Source organism: Cyprinus carpio, unplaced genomic scaffold (genome assembly GCF_018340385.1).
Source record: "Cyprinus carpio isolate SPL01 unplaced genomic scaffold, ASM1834038v1 S000006717, whole genome shotgun sequence".
In the NCBI taxonomy this organism is placed as follows: Eukaryota; Metazoa; Chordata; class Actinopteri; order Cypriniformes; family Cyprinidae; genus Cyprinus; species Cyprinus carpio.
The window spans coordinates 390448-411052 of record NW_024879323.1 but is presented as its reverse complement, the minus strand read 5'-3'; the positions used below and the strand labels follow the sequence as shown (position 1 = coordinate 411052).

The 20605-nt window shown below is 37.7% G+C and overlaps 1 protein-coding gene and 2 long non-coding RNA genes across 5 annotated transcripts in view; 2 read left to right on the top strand and 1 right to left on the bottom strand.

Moving 5' to 3' along the window:
• The first annotated feature begins 457 nt into the window (after nucleotides 1-457).
• plxdc1 (plexin domain containing 1) overlaps nucleotides 458-20605 on the top strand; it is a 225821-nt gene continuing 205673 nt past the window's right edge. For 2 of the 3 annotated variants that reach the window (XM_042755524.1, XM_042755523.1), the window contains exon 1: nucleotides 459-641. In XM_042755524.1, the coding sequence (XP_042611458.1) occupies nucleotides 566-641 (76 nt within the window). In that variant the 5' untranslated portion in view covers nucleotides 459-565. Of the gene's footprint in view, nucleotides 642-20605 lie in introns of all 3 variants that reach the window. The other variant, XM_042755525.1, reaches the window with a different exon arrangement.
• LOC109108957 lies at nucleotides 8898-9374 on the top strand. Its single transcript, XR_006159754.1, has 2 exons — nucleotides 8898-9026; nucleotides 9114-9374. It is a non-coding gene; the product is annotated as an uncharacterized LOC109108957 (long non-coding RNA).
• LOC109108956 lies at nucleotides 9023-11407 on the bottom strand. Its single transcript, XR_006159753.1, has 4 exons — nucleotides 10333-11407; nucleotides 9834-10228; nucleotides 9376-9483; nucleotides 9023-9256 (listed from the first exon to the last, which is right to left on the bottom strand). It is a non-coding gene; the product is annotated as an uncharacterized LOC109108956 (long non-coding RNA).

Here is a 20605-nt window from a genome sequence, read left to right as displayed (position 1 = left end):
ACATTACAGACTAACTAAAGTGGAAAAAGTGAAAAAGCATTATACGACCCCTTTAACTGAATTCTGCTCACATGCCACATAATAAAGTCACTTCACAACAATGCAGCAATGTACATAATGCTTTTTTTTTTTTAAATATATTCTGCAAAATGTTAAGCAATTAATAAACTAGTGAAGTTGCCTTCAGACTTCTATAAAAAGAGAGAATAGCAATAAAGAATAGTCCTGACTGTTTTAGCTGATCTCTCTGCCATACCCCTCTTTTCAGTTCCTGCATTACCATGCATTTTAATATCCCACAATTCACCAAAAAACGAGAAAGCAGACACAAGTCAGAACCGCTTGTTTTCAGAGTGAAAAAGCCAGAAGGGAGGAAAGAACAGAGGGAGGGAAAAAGGAAGGGAGAAAAGGAGGGAGATAAGTCCAGGGAAAAGGAGAGTTTGTAAAACCTGATTCAGAGAAAGGAAAGAGGTGATAGGAGGAGGGAGAGGAGGAGCGAGAAGACAAGAGACTAGAGAAGCTTTTGAAGGAGAGTGGAGAGCGAGAGAAGGATTGTGGGGTGGACATGGGTCTGTGTGCCGTGCTGTTGATTTGTCTCTCACAGGCAGAGCTGACCAGAGTGTGGGCTCAGGAGCAGAGAGGTAAGACATTATTAAACACACACAGAGATATAATGGCTTAACAATATAAGAGACATGCTCGGATTCACTGATATAAACATCATGACCCTCACACACATACAGAGGCATCTGACCAGTAGACTATTTGTTGATTGATTAACGCTTTAACCCTTGGGTGTATCATAAAGTAAGCATGTACTTTAAAATGAATGAATGAACAAACACAAATCAGTCAATCAAATCAAATCAATCAATCAATGCTAATATATATTAATTTTTGTATAAACGTATGTTCATTTTATAATAAAATCTAGATTATGTAGATTTCTGATTTATATAAATATTATGTATATATTTATATAAATAATATGTATAGAAATCAGAATATCTTGTATTTATTCGTACCTTCATGCATTCATATACGCATTTATCCACACATTTGCACAATTCTTGTTTCAGTATTAGCTAAATGGAGTAATTTGGTGATTAATCAGATCCCATGTGACAGATGTGTTGATGCAGGGTTGGAACTTAAATCTGCAGGGAGGTAGCTTTCCAGAAGCAGGGTTGGAGACCCCTGCAGTAGAGCACGGCACTAGCAAAACCAAGGTCATGTGTTAAAATCCCATGCATTAACTAAACATAAATGCTTTAATGCAACATAAGCTGCTTTTCAAAGAAAGTTCTGGAATGTGTGTCCCATTAGTTTGTCAAACATATAGTTCCGCCCCAGACTCACTGTTTTTGTCTTTCAGCCTCACATCTTTGTCTTTCAGCCTCACCTCTGTCTGCTGAACAACAATGTGTGTTTCTATGCATGTATACCTTCTCACTTTTAGTTCTGGTGTCTCTAAAGAGCTTTATGAGTCAGAGAAAATAAATCCATGGATTGAATGCTAAGGTTTGTGTTCTAAAGGCTGGCTCCGCTCATGGAGAATACAAACCAAACATTCCCCTTCCCAGCCTACATCAACTTTATGTTCAACAGATGTCAATCAGAGAACAGGGAAAGAGCAATACAATGTTTCTGGGTCATGCAACATGGGGGTTTAGCAACAAAACGTCCCCTATTGGTCAGGGTTAGAAGTTTTCATTTTTCATTCATGCATTCTCTGAAATGTCAAAAGACCAAGGTCATGTAAACCAAACATAAAGAACAGTCCTACACATCAGCTTGAGCTTTTTAATACTTTACCCTTATATTCTTTCTCTCTCTCTCTCTTTTCACACATAGTGTGTGTGTGTATTTCTGTCCTCCTTGGAGATACTGTATTTTTAGAAGGCCTGGTTCTTCTCTCTGGCAGGCAGCACTGCTCTACTTTCAGTGGCCTCTCAGTCCCTCCCACACATCCCTTCTTTCTCTTCCCTCTGAGATGTGTGTGTATATGTATGCATGATATAATGAGTGTGAGATCCAACTAAATCTGTTACAGAGGGTTAATGAACAAGTGAGGATAAGGGCTGTTTGAGCATGACCCTAAAAAATAAAAATAAAAAAACACTCTATTCAGGTACAGAAATATAATAATTAAGTGTAAAATAACACGGCATAGTGTTCACTGTATTAATTAAATTTAGATCAATCTTTGTTAAAGCTGTGTTTTGTTGTTTGATTAACATTAGTGACCAGGGCGGTTTCTTCATTAGGGCGATTGGGCGACTTACCACCAAAGTGAGAAAGTTGAGGGTTTTTTTTTCTATCACAGCTGTCACTGTTCTAGACTGCTTGTTTTGCCTCTGGATATATAGTCCAATCAGCATCAAGTCACGTTCTGTGGACTACCGCCCCTTTTTGGGCGATGCAATCTCAGAGTTCCGGGAGGGCTAGCACTAACGTGCTTTCGTCATCATACGTAACCATAACTTGTACAGTGATTGGTGGGAACAAACACTATAAATAAGAACCATGAAGTCAAGACTAGTCTGTATGGGCTGAATAAAGCAAACCAGTGAAGTTTAGATGGATGACAATTGTAATGGAGGTAAAGATGATTACAGTGACATACAGGAGTCGTACATTATTAGACATGCACGTTATTATTAATGTGTAAATAAACAGACGATGTATGTGCGCTCTTCGATAGCTTTCTTCACAAGCACATTTCAGTATGGTCGCATGTCTGGCAAGTGTTTTATAATGGACACTCGCTGAAGAAGTGTGTTATTATAGGAGTTTGTGTTTATATAGGCTATATGGGCATGAACACTCACTCTAACAGAGGAACTGATCACTGGTGAGGTCGATTTGTCTTCAGATCACCATATTCGCAAACTCAGAACGTTTTTATTAACTTTTTAAATTTGTGTTTTGCTCTGTTTAATAATTTGGAATAGATCGGTATATATTTATATACAGTCAGGTTAAGGTGACTGGTATAGTGGTCTGTTGGTGTCTCCGTGTAGTCGTGTTTGGTACTGCAGCTTGACTTGTTACAGTATCTATATACTGTATGTATAGAAAATGCTCTCTAAACAAATGTAAATTTTTTCCTCACTGTTTTTGCGGTTGCACTGTATACATAAATTGTTAATTATGAAAAAAAAAAGTTTTATTTATTTTGAAAAAAAGCTTGCAGAATATATAGTTTTGTGAGAATCATCCTCAATCTTTACCTTGGTAAAACAATTATCTTTATTTAAAATGTCTGAAGTCTTAATACTTCTTTTGTTATAATGGGATAAATCATACCGGGATGTATGCTAAAATCTTTGGATGTGGTGCCCTACCTAGAAAATTTTTCACCAGCTGCCACTGGGTTGAAGAATACACAAGCAAGAAATGTTGAAAGAAATGTTTCTGGTCTTCAACCCCAATGTTCTTCTTTGGAGGTCTGTGCTCTCTCTCTCTTTCTCTCTCTCTCTCTCTCTCTCTCTCTCTCCCTCATTGCTATAGTGAACAACAACAACAATGTTCTTTTGGAAAACAATTGCTTGAAAGGTCACGTCAACAAAAAGACAGACAAGGCTCTGAGAAACAATGGCATCATGCCTCCAGTTTCCATTCATTTAGATTTTTTGACTGAGGAGTAGGTGTGCACATTGTGCCAGTATGTGTGTTTACAGTACTGTGTGGGTCTGAACCTGCTCTATTTTATTTTAGCTTAACATTCTCTAGAATAGTTTTGTAGCATTACTCCAATGTTTTAGCATTCAGTGCTGCATGGAACAATTGTCAAACAGATAACGATCCAAATGTTTACTTGTGGATCTCTCTTGTTTTCTACATCCTACATTACACTTTCATTAAGTTTTTAAACCTTGTTATTTGGTATAATCTCATGTTTGGTACCACTAGTCCTCTCTTTAAACATTTTCTATCTTTTACTTCTTTTTTTTGTGCATCCTTATTTGTTCATGTCCCATAAATTTGAAGGTTTTGATTATATGGCAGTTAGAAAATAGCTGAGCTTTTCCGGGAATGCAATCAAACAAAACCTATTATTAAAACCAGCACCCCATTGATACTATTCCTCCACATACACACACACTACCCTCCCCCTCGCTGTATCTCTGATCGTCTGCTCTTCATCTCCACGCATCTCTGTTCCATATTTATCGTTCTCACTCTTTCCTTTCACACAATTTGTTCACATTTCTATTCTACCTTTTTCAGCAGCAACAGGAACAGCCTTTGATGTTTGGTGCTTAGATTTTTCAAATGTAAGAATGTAGTGTAAATGTTCAAAAACAGTGTCTATACTGACAACAAGAGTCATACAAACGTGTTCTGTAGCAGCTAGTCCAGCATATCATTATCAGAATGCAGACAGGCATTTCCCAGCTTGCTCTGAAATTCTAAGGCAGAGCAGTTAATAAACCCTTCAACAGGAATAAAAGATTAGAATGCTGTAGTCACAATTTATAATTTAAAATAGCTCCCATGCATTTCCTTTTCTCTGGATCAACAGTCTGCAGCCTTAAACAGTTGCTCTGTATTTGTTCACTCGCTGTCTTTCTAAACACTATTCACATTTCTTTGTTCTGAAAATTGGCTGAGCTTGCCATTGGGCCTGGAGTAAGATGAGGTATAAGAACTCTACTTGTTTGGGCGAACTTGCTTTGAAGCCCCTGGAGGGACTGCTCTGTCATTTGGAACTGCAGCTCATTGTAACCTAATCCAACATTTTTCTGGCTGCCTCCACTTTAAGAATTCATCTCTGTCCCTGTCCCTTGCAGTGTCTGTCCTTTTCATCATATTACTGTAAGTGCTGACAAACACTTTTAAACTGTTATTCTTTACTTTTGTCAGCTTGTTAATATGTTGGTGAGAGGAAACCCTAAGATCAGGATATAAAGGAAATGTCATGAAGACATGTAGCTCAACAGTGAGAATTTACATGGAAATAGAGAGCAAATGGTATAACACTCTTTAGTTTTTATGTTAACATAATTATTCAAAACTTTTTGAATTGCAAACATTATTGACATATTAGCAGTTACTGACTGCATCATATGTATTTTGCATGTAACATAAGACAGATACAATTAAAAATACAGCTGCAAGCAGCAATTAAGGGGCAAAGCACAAAGAAGTAACAACTGTAACAATGAGTGGTTAAAGACATATTCAGATTGCTATAGTGGAAATGGCTGAAAAAACACAAACACAATTACTAGTAATACGATTATTTGCTTATCACTTTTAACCAATAGGTGGCACTGCTATATAATTAATATGGTGTGGTCAGTAGTAGTAGTAGTAGTAGTAGCCGCCTCAAAATCAGCTTGGTATCATGCCAACAATTTCAAAGATTGAAAGTTATTCTAAAGTTATTTTAGAACGGTTTGGTTTACTGAAAAACTTTTTACATCTTTTTTTTTTTTGCCAGCAAAACAACCCAAAACACCAAAACATGCAGATCTACCGCCAATATGTTAGATAGATTTAACTATCTATGTGTGCCTGACCTACCATTTTGAATGGCTTAATTCTAGTGGCCTATTTGACTGTCTGTGCCTGGGGTAACGTACCGAATGGCTTAACTCAAGCTGCCTATGTGACTATGTGTCCCTGTGCTACCATGCTGAAAGCCTTAACTCTATTTAGGACGCGCACTATGTGTCATTATCAAATAGATATACATTGCAAGCTGATAGACCAGGGGTCGGCAATCATTTGGGCATGAAGTGCCATTTTTAATTTTTCTGGTTAACCACTGTGCCAATAAGCCCCACCTGTATTTGATTATCACACAAAAAGTGCAGAATGTTACATATTACACTTTTTTTTTTTTTTGCAAATTGTTTATTAAACTTTTCACAATCCTAAAAGTTTCTTTATTTTAATATTTAAATTAGACAGATTTACAGTTTGCCCTACTGAACACCACTGTATGTATGTGTGACAAGGCCAATTGTGCATTAAAACTGTTAAAAAGTTTAATCATCATTCTATATTAATGTGCTGCTTTAACTGACACACACAAGCATCACTAGCTATCACTACTTCTGCTGGTAAGTTTTATTTAAAGTGATATATTCTTTGTTGTGTTGTAAAATGATGAAAAGTGTTTTATCTTAATAAACGCTAAATTCATAATGATGAGAACGTATTGGTGCTGGCTGGTATATAAGGTGTATTTTCAAATGCCATCATATAGCAGTGCAGAGATGGAGGAAAAAATCAATGGCCAACAAAGTAATGTTATCAAGTCACGATAAAGTCACGATTATCTGTAAAGAGAGAGAGAAAAAAAGACTTTATTCTGACATCTGCGTGTTCTGCTGGGGATTATTGGAGAGCCGCAGTTTCGACTACTACACATACTCAAGTACACATGATGCTCGCCTACCATCTCGCTATAAGAGAACATGAACTTCATCTTCAAAAAAAAAAAAAAAAAAAAAAACCTTCATCTCCAGCACCCAGGACTTCACCATTTCATTGAGAAAACTATCGTCAGATACACATGCAAACTTCCTACCACCCAGCACTTATTAATATTATTAACACTTTATATAGCTCTTTTATTTTACCATAATATATGGTAAAATGCACATTATCATTATATTATATACACATTATCTGTTGGATCAGTTTAAATAATTGAAAGTTGTATTTAATGTGTCTACTGAACCAATTAAAACTCTTACAAATTTAATTTTGATTAAAATTATTTAATTTTACCCCCAGCATCATTCAGAACACAGACATTGGCCTCCTGTTAGAGGTCTGCACAGGATTTAAACTGAAGCCTGAACCCGGCCCGTACCCGAAATCAACTTACCCGACCCGAGCGGCACAGTTAAATTTAGAGCCCGAACCGAAATCTTTTTTTTTTTTTACAATGAATCGCCAATTTTTTAAAAAAAATGCTGTATTTCACGATTGCATGCAACAGTTAGTAAACAAATGCATGTGAAACAGAATCATTAAGGCTCAGCCAGTTCACAAGGCAAAAGAAAAAACACTTACCAGTTATGAAAGTTTATGAACATTAGGTGCAGCGGTCATATACAGGTGCATCTCAACAAATTAGAATATGGTGACATCCCAATCAGCTAATCAACTCAAAACACCTACAAAGGTTTCCTGAGCCTTCAAAATGGTCTCTCAGTTTGGTTCACTAGGCTACAAAATCATGCGGAAGACTGCTGATCTGACAGTTGTCCAGAAGACAATCATTGACACCCTTCACAAGGAAGGTAAGCCACAAACATTCATTGCCAAAGAAGCTGGCTGTTCACAGAGTGCTGTATCCAAGCAAGTTAACAGAAAGTTGAGTGGAAGGAAAAAGTGTGGAAGAAAAAGATGCACAACCAACCGAGAGAACCACAGCCTTATGAGGATTGTCAAGCAAAGTCGATTCAAGAATTTGAGTGAACTTCACAAGGAATGGACTGAGGCTGGGGTCAAGGCATCAAGAGCCACCACACACAGACGGGTCAAAGAATTTGGCTAAAGTTGTCGTTTTCCTCTTGTTAAGCCACTCCTGAACCACAGACAATGTCAGAGGCGTCTTACCTGGGCTAAGAAAAATAAACAAAATAAAAATACCCACCAGAATAAAAACAACTCACTAGATGAGAGCAAGTTTTGCATTTCATTTGGAAACCAAGGTCCTAGAGTCTGGAGGAAGGGTAGAGAAGCTTGAAGAAGTTGCTTGAAGTCCAGTGTTAAATTTTCACAGTCTGTGATGATTTGGGGTGCAATGTCATCTGCTGGTGTTGGTCCATTGTGTTTTTTGAAAACCAAAGTCACTGCACCCGTTTACCAAGAAATTTTGGAGCACTTCAGCACTTATTTTTGAAGATGCTGATTTCATTTTCCAGCAGGATTTGGCACCTGACCACACTGCCAAAAGCACCAAATGTTGGTTAAATGACCATGGTGTTGGTGTGCTTGACTGGCCAGCAAACTCACCAGACCTGAACCCCATAGAGAATCTATGGGGTATTGTCAAGAGGAAAATGAGAACCAAGAGACCAAAAAATGCAGATGAGCTGAAGGCCACTGTCAAAGAAACCTGGGGTCTCATTTATAAAACTATGCGTAGGATCTTTACTAAAAGTTTACGTGCGCCCAAAAGCCAAAAATGGCGTACGCCAAAAAATATTCCGATTTATAAAACCGTGCGTACGCACACCTGTAAGCAATGTTCCCTTTATAAATCACAGATCACCCGCAGATGTGCGTACGTGAACCAGCCTCATATCCCGCCCTGTACACGCCCATTTTTAACCATAAATAGTCAATGCAAATCACCTCATGATTGCTGATCAGCATGTAAATGAGAGTGGAATCCCATATATACCTGGAAAACTGGCATGCGACCCGCCAATTAATTAATCCAAGAAAGTGAAAACGTGCATTTCTGTTAGCCTAATTTTAATAATGGCGACAGGTGAGAAAAGAGGAAAAAAACGTAATTTCTCAGATACTGAGATTGAAACACTTGTAGGGGAGGTGGAGGCTCGGAAAACTGTGTTATTTGGTGGCCACAGCAGTGGGGTCACTAATAAAAAGAAGCAGTGCGAGTGGCAAAGTATTGCTTCTGCCGTCAATTGTGTCAGTGGGACAGAACGGACAGTTGCAGAATTAAAGAAAAAATGGTCCGACCTGAAGGTATACAAATTTTTTTTTTACCAACATATTACATTTGTGTTTTATTAGGCTATATACCTATATAAATAGCAATATTGATTTTCAAAAAGTTTTATTTACATGTGCTTACAGTATGCAAAATATGTGAAATAAAGATTCTCATTCATTCAAGGTGGAGGCAAAGAGATAAAACTGTCCTCCCACCGCCAGAGCGTGGCTGCAACTGGTGGGGGCCCCATGTACAGCTGATCTCACATCAGTGGACAGCAAAATCGCGGCTATAATTGGGGAGGTCAGCGTGTGTGGTATTGTGTCGGAAAAGGAGGGAGACACTGACGTGACTGAAACCACAGAGGAGCAAGGTTAAACCGATTTTTAATCATTAACGCTGTACATTTGAGTGTGTGGGGTGATAAATGGATAAATGTTGCCAATTGTTTGTCCTCCAGTCCTTCCGGAGTCTGAAGCTGTAAATGAACAGGAGGTTCAGGGTGAGGGGTTCTCAGATGCAGATGCACAGCGTCCGGCTCAAAGCAGTGCCCCTTCTGCGTCTGGCACGTCCAAAAGTGGTCGGGTACTCACTGACGCAGTCCTGCAGTTACAGCGAGAGACAATAAACGCTGTCAACGGGGTTGCAGATGAGCTACGGCAGATGAGAGAAGTGATGCAAGAAATTGCACAATCATTAAAAGATGCAGTTAAAACATGAACCTTGAGTTTTGTCTTTCTTTACAAACGCCGCATGACATCCTCACGGATTCTTGCACCTCGTTGATATCCCTCTTGTCGGCCAGGGGGCTGTGGCTCGGGGTCGTAATGCTGGGGTAGAGGGAGATCAGGAGGGAGAGGAATACCGTTTCTCAGTGCTATATTGTGCAAAACACCACACGCCCTGACAATCTTGCACACTTTTGCTGGATGGTATAAAAGTCTGCCACCCGAGGCATCCAGAGCACGCCATCTGCATTTCAGGATGCCGATGGCACGCTCCACAACTGCGCGGGGGCACGAGAGTGGACCTCGTTATAATGAGTTTCCTCTGCGCTCTGCGGGTTTAAAAATGGGGTGAGGAGCCAGCGTCTCAGGGGGTAGCCACTGTCGCCTGCAGGTTATAATTATATTAAAAAACATTGTTACGGTTTTCTACTTTTTAATATTGTTAAACTCACCAAGAAGCCAGCCATCACGTACTGCGCCTGCATTTAGTCTGTTCCCAACACTGCTATGTGTCAAGATAAAGGAATCATGTGTTGAACCAGGCCAGCGTGCCACAATGTTTGTGAGGGTCATGTTGGAGTCACATATGATTTGCACATTAATAGAATGCACATGCTTTCTATTAACATAAGCAAATTCATTTTCAGATGGTGCCCTTATAGCAACATGAGTGCAGTCAATTGCGCCGATTACATTTGGGAAACCAGACATTGCTGCAAATTGCGTTTTAATTTCGGCCTGTTCTCGCACAGTGTAGGGGAACCTGATGTATCGACTAACCATATTAAGTATACCATTTAAAACGACAGATATTATGGCACTCAGGGACGGCTGTGATATACCAGACCTATAGGGTGAGATGATAGATTCCAATAGAATTATTTCATATACAAAAAGGTCTTAGAGACAAATTTGAGGATTACTTATAGTTTTTTTATATTATTAATTTACCTGTCTGCCAATTCCCGCTGGAAACAGCCGGTTGCCAAGAACCCCAGAGTGGTGAGGACTTGTATTTGGACTGGGATGGCATGGTTCCGGCGTGTTGCCCTCTCTAATACTGGACCCAATTCAGCACATAGATCCAAGAGCACAGCTCTAGGGAATCTAAATCGGCTTATTAGCCAGTCATCATCATGGGCCAGGAAATCATCATGGTCCCTGAAAACTCGTTCTCTCCTTATTCTGCCATTAGCGTAATCCTCCAACAGTGCCAGGAGTGCCATCATGAAGCATTACATACCCGGGTCACCGGAGAATTTATATGTTTCTAGCAAATAGACTGATCGTTAACACCTTGACAAAATCACTTAATTAATTTGTGGGCGAAAATTTAAGACGAAAATGTTATAGTGAACACATGCTTCTTGACGGTTTTGTAATGAACACCGTAATAGTTAGGACCGATGATGAGTAGCGATTGTGCTTCATGACTGTATTTGCAGACTTTGACATTTTATGATATAGGCTATGTACATTAAGGAAAATATTTCCTTTTTACACTGTGTTCTGCAGTTCTCTAATAAAAGGGTATTTCATGCTATTCTGTAGGCTATCACATGTATCGCGCCATGTCCTCCTGTGCTCCCGTTGTGGACAATGTGACTGTAAGGCAGCGCTGATTATTATTTTATTTTACTTTTAATACATTTTGAATTACGTTTGGATTTTACTAGATGTATATAGCCTAAAACAATCGGCACAAATAACACTGTTGGATTTAATCTTCATGATAATGTGGATATAACGTATGAAATGGAGTGAAAATTAAATGTCATTCATTCTTATAATCGTTCTTCTCACATTTATTTTCTACAATCTAACTTCAGTTCACGACCTCACCATCGGTGTCGCCAATTCCCTTTGTCTCCAGAATGTGCGTACGCACGGCTCAAAGTTTGCTTAAAGGTGCGCACATTCTCCCGTCAAGTTTGTTTTTTATAGATCACAACCTTTGCGTGGGAACTGGCGTACGTACGTTTCCAGCCCCGTTTTGTGCGTACGCACGCTTTATAAATGAGGCCCCTGGGCTTCCATACCACCTCAGCAGTGCCACAAACTGATCACCTACATGCCACGCCGAATTGAGGCAGTAATTAAAGCAAAAGGAGCCCCTACCAAGTATTGAGTACATGTACAGTAAATAAACATACTTTCCAGAAGGCCAACAATTCACTAAAAATGTTTTTTATTGGTCTTATGAAGTATTCTAATTTGTTGAGATTTTTGAGAATTGGTGGGTTTTGTTAAATCTGAGCCAAAATCATCATAATTAAGAACCAAAGACTTAAACTACTTCAGTCTGTGTGCATTGCATTTATTTAATACACAAGTTCCACAATTTGAGCTGAATTACTGAAATAAATGAATTTTTCCTCAACATTCTAATTTATTGAGATGCACCTGTAAATTCTGCCAAGTTTTTGAATGGTTCTATACGACAAGACGATGAGCCTTGTTCTATTGTGCAAATTATGTTTATTTTCATCAGTTAAGGCTCGTTAGCAATCAACCTGCTTTAAATCAGACACATAGATGCAGTTCCGTAAGATCACATTCATTTGAATTAATTAATTAATTATATCATTTATTTGAATAAGAGAGAGAGAGAGAGAGAGAGAGAGATTTTTCAAAAATCGTTTATTACATAAAATGGAACAGGCTACAACACGTCACCTATTTCCAAAAGGATAATGAAATCATCCTAACCATAAAGAAAAATACAACTCTTCTTCAACAATCTCACAAAGGACCCCATTTATGGACCAAATTGACTCAAAAAATAAAAGATCATGCATTAATTTATAATAATGGAAGTCAATCAAAATCCTGGATTTCACAAGTCTTAAAAAAACAGCTACTAAATCACTGAAAACATTTGTCTAATTCTTTTCTTTTCTAGTGGCATAAATTGCCATTTTTGCCTGACCAAGCAAAAAATTAAACAACTAAGATTTTTGACGACAATTTTTTAAATACTTAAAACCACAAATAAATATTTTCATTGAAAAAATCACATTAAAAGAATTAAAAGGCATTCCCAATATATCAAATAAAGGTTTTAGCCTTTTTACAGTGTATGAATGCATGAAAAAGTTTCTTTTTGTGAACAAAAAGGACAACCTGCATTACAATCAGAATTAAACAAAGATACAAAGGCATTAACTGCAACTGCACCATGCAACAGTCTCCACTTTAAATCACCCGTTTTTTTTTATCAATGGTGACTTGTATAAGACTCTCCACTCTGGTTTTTCATTAACATCAAGTTTAAGAACCTCTCTCCAGGGTGTATCACACCTATTATTTAAAAAGTTGTTATTACACACTTTAACACAATTCTTATACAATTCTTTCCCAGATGCAACCTCTGAGTCCACAATCTTTAAATTTTCACAATTGAGTAACATGCCAATACTTTCTCCCATAACTGGATATACACTTAATTCAGGAAAAGGATCATTACAATCAGGGTTTTTATACCCTTTTGAATATTGTTCCAGCAACTCTTTTTCTTCAATAGTAAGAGCTGATCTCCAACTTTCAAGTTCTTTTGTTACAATACGGCATGATTTGAGCCCTAAACGCTCAGCAACTGTGTACACATCTTTAAAATCAAGTCCTGCTATTTGATGTAAGTGACCTATTGTTGTCACTTTAGTGTTCAATAAAGTCCTTTCTGGTACAGCAAATGATGCTTCATGTGTTAGGTCCAAACGTGAACCAAAGACTAAAGGTTCTTGGAGTAACCAAAACAGGGAGGGAGCACTGTTGTCCTTGTTAGTCTTAAATAAATACCAGACTTTGAACAAGTTGCAATAAAAAACTGGAGAGTCACAAAGTCTTAGCCTATGAGAGTCCAGCCAAAACAAAGCTTTGTCCAAGCCTAGGCCTTTAATGTTTCGAAGAATTGCACAGGCAGCACCCATCCAACTTGACTCTATAGAGCACATTAAAAGTCTTTGTACATACTGTAGACGAAATGCAGCCGTTCTGCTCTGCAAGTGTAATAGACCGAGTCCCCCTTCCTCTTTTGACAGGTACAACACACTTTTCGGCACCCAGTGCAATTTGTCCCAAAAGAAGTCAATCAAAATTGACTGGATTTTTTTTTAAATATCAACTGGGGGATCTATACAAGCTAAACGGTGCCAAAGTGTAGATGCAACTAGATTATTAATAATCAAAATACATCCCTTATAGGACATTTTAGGAAGTAAAAACTTCCATTTATCCAGTCGCCCTTTTACTTTTTCTACAGTGCCTTCAAAATTCATTTTCACAACATTCTCACTCCCTAAAAAAACTCCAAGATATTTGAAACCATCTCTGGTCCACTTTACGTCTTCAGGAAGCTTTGGTTCACCTCTTAGCCATTTTCCAACTAATATAGCTTCACTTTTTTTCCAGTTCACTTTGGCGGATGAAAGAAAATTAAAATCATTTAAGGTCTTTAACAACACATTTACATCATTTGATCCACTGATTATAACAATGACATCGTCAGCATAAGCTGATAACTTAAAATTATTGGTACAATTTGGTATACACAGTCCACACACAACAGTTCTTAATTTATTTAACAGAGGTTCTATGGCCAAAGTATATAACATTCCTGACAGTGCACAGCCTTGTCTGACACCTCTATAAACTCCAAAAGGAGAGCACAAGTCACCATTAATCTTTAAAACACTCTCAACGCCACAGTATAAGACTTTAACCATTGAAATAAAACCTGAGCTAAAACCAAATGCTTCTAAAACACTCCATAAGTACATGTGCTCGACTCTATCAAAAGCTTTTTCCTGATCAATTGATATCAGCCCAAAATCTAAATTAAAAAGTCTTCCACAGTCTAAAATATCTCTAATAAAGGAGACATTGTCGAAAATTGAATATGATTGATCTGGATGAATAATATATTCAAGAACTATACCTAATCTAGCCGCTAAAGCTTTGGAAAGTATTTTGTAATCATTACATAATAAACTTATTGGTCTCCAGTTAGAAATTTCATTTAAATCTCCTTTTTTGGGGAGTAAGGTAATAATCGCTCTACAGCAACTCCGTGGCAACTGCCCCTTTTTCAAACTCTCTTTTAAAACGGTTAACAATTCTGGGCCAACCTCTGACCAAAATGATTTATAAAATTCAACTGTGATACCATCTATGCCGGGTGTTTTACCACTTTCCATTTTACTAAGGGCATCTTAAAGTTCACTTATCTCAGTGTTTTACTTGCTTCCTTATCAAGATCTTTAGTTATTTGTGGTAAGTTTTGAAAAAAAAAAAACAGAATTATTGCCTTTTACTTCTGAGACTTCATTCTTATACAAATCCTTATAGAATTGTTCTAATATCAAAAGCATCAGTTAGTAAAACTCCTGTCTCGGACCGCAAGGCATGAATGCATTTTTTCTGACTGTTCTTTTTTTCCAAATTGAAAAAAAAATAAAAACTTTGAAGGAGCATCCATTAATTCGGCACTTTGAAATCTAGATCTAATTAAAGCAGCTTGTGTTGATAATCCTAGCATTTCACCCAATACTTGTTTTCTTTTCTTTAGCTTGCTCCATAAACTTAACATCTTTTGTTGATTCTACACGTTCTTGTAACCTCATTAAGTCTTCTTCTAACACTCATTGACCCTTTAATATCTCTTGTAGCTTTGAGAGTGTATTGTTGACACAACTGTTTAATCTGTAACTTCACAAAATCCCACCACTGCTGTAATGTCAAAACAGGATTTTATAGCGTTAGCATTTATCCAGAATGCTTTAAAAGCTTCTCTAAAAAGAGAGTCACATAGCAGGCTATTATTAAAATTCCAATAGACACTTATTGATTTGACAAAGTTTTTTGCCATAACACATTTTACCAAATTATGGTCAGAAAAACATACAGGAATTATAGAGCATTCTCTAAACATACTCGATTGATGTTTGAAACCATAAAATCTGTCAAGCCTTGCCAATGACACCTGACCATCATGAACATGAGCCCATTTATATTGTCTCTTTGTGTCATGAAAGTTTCTACAAACATCAAAAATACTGTGGGACTTTATTAGTTGAGTTAACCTCTTTCTTGATTGCATGTGTGGTTCAACATGATTTCTATCCAAAGCATTTTCAGTGCAATTGAAATCTCCCAACAATAAAAAAATTCATCAGTATTAGAATCATTTAAAACATTGTCTAGTGTATTCAGAAAAATCTTTCTTTCCAATGCCACAGTTGGGGTATATACACAAACAAAAACAAAAGAGCAATTTTCAAATGAAGCTTTAACTTTCAACACCCTTCCTTTAATTACTTCTTCAACATTATAAGAGTGTGGAATAAAACTTTTTGAAAATAGCACAGCAACTCCAGCACTTAAAGAATTATAATGTCTTAAAATCACCAATCCATTAAATCCTTTACCCCAATCTACACCATCTACACCAATCTACACCACTGTGAGTCTCTTGCAAAAACAATACATCAATCTTTTACTTTTCATTAATTCAAAGATTTGAGCTCTCTTCTTGATGTCTCTTGCACCATTGACATTTAAGGATGCAAAATGTATTTCCCCCATCAAAAAGGAAAGAAGAGAACAAAAAAGGCAAAAAAGCCAATAAGAGTTTTTCAAACTGCCCATTCTAGTTATTTTCACTTGGCTCACTTAACTGGGTATTTAACTTTGTCAGAATTTTCTTCAGGCGATAAACCTCTTGGATCAGTGAAGCAGCTTTCACTTTTAAAAAGCTTAACTTTTTCAGTGAACTGCATTATATCGGGAAAATATTCTTCTATTTTCACCTTCCTCAGATTTTTTTTGTCACTTTTAAGAAAGCCTTTATGTCATCAACAGTGTAAGTTCGTCTGGAGAAGCCACTTTGAGGCAGACTGGCACTAAAACTGCACTCTGAAATATCACTTTCACTGTCAGTGTCAGTCTGACTCACACTGACATTATCTGCTTTTTTTGCTTGCTTATCGTGTGTGAACCTGCGTCTGCGCGTCTCTCTCTACATGCAATGCTTAGTTACTTCAAAAACAGCTATTTTACCCTTTAGATTTTAAGTTGCGAGTCAGTACCCCATCTAAGCTATTTTACTAATAAAAGTTTCCATGCTGTGTTGTTGTTGTCTATGAAAGCAGCGTAGCCTACTGCATACAGTTTTATTTTAGCTATAAACTCGAGCCCGACCTGAACCCGAAGCTATTCACTAAACATTAACCCGAACCCGATCCGAAAGCTGAAAGTATTTCAGGACTCGTCGGGCTCGGGTTGGGTAGCAGACCTCTACCTCCTGTATATCTAAGACTCCATCTACAGCTGAAAGAAAGGAGTAAAGGTCTTTCATAAAGACCTTCATTGAAGCTGACATTCCTCTGGAAAAATCTAAATTTTTCGCATTTTTACAGAAGTACTGCAAACAGGGAGGGTCAGTTCCGGCTCCATCTCACCTACGCTTTGATTATCTTCCACAATTATTCTCTCAGTATTTGGAGGATATCAAGCAGGCTGTACAAGTCCTGTATATGTAATTGCGGATGAAACAACAGATGCTTGTGGCAGTTGTTGTGTCCTTGCAATTCTCCTCCAGCCAGTGGGCAAACCACCTGTTGCAGCAGATCAAATTTTTCTAAGATTATGTTCAAGTTGTCCCTGCACTGAGTAATGTCTCTACAGAAGAGTGGCATCGCTACATCTGGATGGACAAGAGTGATGCAGGTGAGGTTAGTGCAGTGGAGTGGTGGGCTGCCAGGGAAGATCGAATGCCAACACTCGCCCCTCTGCACTGTACCTGCATCTCCCTACTACTTCAGTGGATGTGGAGAGTCTTTTTTTCTCACTACACCACACTTCTAACAGAGCACAAATGCAGCCTAACAGAGGAGAATGTTAAAATGATGCAGACTGCCAAATTTAACACCAGAGATTGACTCACATCCACATCCAACTACACTCACAGCCAGTAGTTATTCTGATATATATATATAAATAATGTAAATAACTTTTGTCTGAGGCAAAAATACAACTGATTGTAAATTATTTTTACAACTTAATTACTATAAATTACTACTAAATTAAGTTTCTAATGTACCGCATTTATTGAAGTGTTTAATTGATTACCACACCACTTAATGAATTTATTTAATTATTTATAGTTGTTAAAAGTAGCTTATTTGTATTTATTATTTATTTGTGCATGCATATTTATCTATTGTTGAATGATAACAGAGTATTGTTGAATGATATTAGAGTAAATTGTACAATTTATAAAGAAATATTTCCTGCACCTTTTAGTGGAGTTACTATAAAAGACCTAGCTTTGTTTAACAAACCAGTTGTTCCAATATGATTTGTATTGTAAACCTTAATTAAAAGTTAAGAAGTTAATATTTTTTATGTTATGTTTTATGTTTTCAGCTTCTGTACTCTCCTATACACTTAAAACCATTCCGCAACCAATCTGCAGATTCCGTCTGGTCCTAGTGATTGGTATCGGCAGATACTGCTTTCTGTGATCGGCCTCAAAAATTCTGATCGGAGCACCCCTAAAAAAATCATAATGAAATTTAAAAAAAAAATGTCAACTTTGATTAGTTTTGTTTATTGTCATGAGACTTATCTTGATATATTCCTTGGATCATGCCAAGAACATCTATACCAGTGTTTCTGAACTGGTGGGTCGTAAGACCATTCTGAGTTGGTCACGAAGTGTAAAGTCAAAGAAACAACATCAACAACAAAAAATGTAATTATAAATGTTTTTCTGATGTGAGACTTTTATTTTGAAAGATGTGCGGGAAAGCTGTTGACATTTTTTTTTTTTTTTTTTTTTTTTTTTTTTTTTTTTTTTTTTGCGGTTTAAGTAAAGAACGCCTGAGAAAAATGTGCTGTCCTGATCCTGCTGTCAGATGAGATGTTGTCAGGCTCAATCAATCAATCAATCAATCACTTTATTTATAAAGCACAATTAAACACAACTTCCGTTGACCAATGTGCTATACAGAATGCAAAAATTTAAAATAAGCACCATAACACGATAAAAGACAATGACAAACAGGACAACCGCATCAACATTCATTTTGTATAAGACAGATCAAATAGAAAAGTCTTTAACCTCACTTTAAAAATGGACAGGGTGGGTGCAGTTCTAATTTCAGGTGGGAGATTGTTCCAAAGTCTTGGAGCACCAATAGAAAATGCTCTATCTCCTCTATTCTTAAGTTTTGATCTAGGAACCACTAAGAGGTCTAAGTTCGCAGACCTAAGAGCTCTTGTAGGTTGGTGGATATTCAGTAGATCAGAAAGGTAAGCTGGAGCTAACCCATTTAATGACTTAAAAACTAATAGCAGAACTTTAAAATTAATTCTGTTACACACTGGCAGCCAGTGAAGCGACTGAAGGACAGGAGTTATATGTTTCCGTTTACGAACTCCTGTCAAAACTCTAGCAGCAGCATTCTGGACTATCTGCAGATGGTTTAAAAAAACTCTCAAAATTTGGCATAATACCCCCCAAAAAGTCTGAGAAATCCATTATGAAGTCTTTATGTGGCTTTGGAGGCCTATAGACCACCGCAACAGCTAGTGTAGTGTCAGAGTCCAGCACAAATAACTGCAATTCGAAGCTGTTGTATACAGTTCTTTCTACAGTCCGACACTGAAAACAGTTTTTAAAAAATTGTAGCCAAGCTGCCCCCACTTTTCACAGACCGGGGGGATTTAAAATATTTACACTTGGGTGGTAACAGCTCTGAAAACGGAGTTAAATCTCCATTTGAAAGGCACGTTTCAGTGATAAATAGAAAGTCCAATGATCGGGCAGTGAAGAAGTCTCTAAGAATAAAAGTCTTATTTACCACAGACCTCGCGTTGATCAAGGCCATCTTTATCTGCACAGGGTCTTCCATCTGGCGCCATGCTCTGCGCAGCGGGCGAAGAAAATGTACCGAAACGCCGCTGAGGCAAGGCGAAAGGTGTAGATGTCGTTGATATCCCATGTTAGGTAGGATGGGTATATTCCAGGCATAGGCATCCAGACTCGAACGCCAAACGTAGGAGCGGTTACTATCACATTCCCTTGTGAGTCGATCGAGCCTAGTGCTCAACTTACTGCTTGCCCACAACAGGATCTTGAGCTTGACGACCACACCGCCACGCTTACCCCGTCTTTTCCGACACTTATTCACCGGAGCATAATATGGTGAGCGATGTAGCCACGCCAGTAGATCCGCCAGGAAGGGAGGAGGCGAGTATCGTGATGTGTTTGATCTTGTAGTGCTTCAGTGGAGATTCGCAAATTTAAAAGTATTTGACGGTCATATACTAAAAGTGTCGACGCTTTTGTCCTAACAGCAACAACAACCACATAGACATGATCGAAGTAAAAAACGCAGACGACAACAGACGACGTGCCACACACAACGGCGCCATCATGTCAGTCTAATTGTTCTATCATTATTTATAATCATAGATGTGTGTCCTGATCATAAAGTGGGTCGTGGCTTGATGACCATGGGAAAATGTGGGACCCATGACCAAACCAGTTGAGAAGCACTGATCTTGTCACGGTGTGTAGGAGGGAGAAGAGGAGATAAACTTCCAATTGAACAGACTTTAATACTATAAACGCAAAAAGGAGCAGACAAAATAGAATCGGGTAATGACAATAGACACCGAACAAAGAACTCTGAACCAATCACTCCTTAAGTAAACAACTTAATGAGGGAAAGACGAGACACAACTGGAATCAAATAGAACACAATCAGGGAACAGGAACAGGAAGACCCAGTATGGGCAATGGAAAACACGAGGGAAAACTAAATCAAACAGCAGAGAGAACAGAATCACAGAACATAAACGTGACAGATCTATACTAACTGTGCCATAACCAGCCAAACTTCCTGTTTGCCATTTTGATTTTAACATATTGATACCAAACTTTGTGTGTCATTGTCACATCACTCTGACCTTACCACATAAATTGTGTGACAGTTCCACCTTTTGGTCAAAAATAATAAACCATTAAATCAAATTACTAGTGATTGTTTTTATGATTTTTCAGTCATTTTGACTAAACTCATTTTAAATTGTGTTTATTTTCTCATTCTTGCAGTTGATGTGATGCTAGCTTTCTTGTTTGCTTCTGTAGTGCTTGGCCTCTTAATTGCTACTTGCAACTGTATTAACTGTACAAAAAAAGGTTTGGTCTATTGAAAGC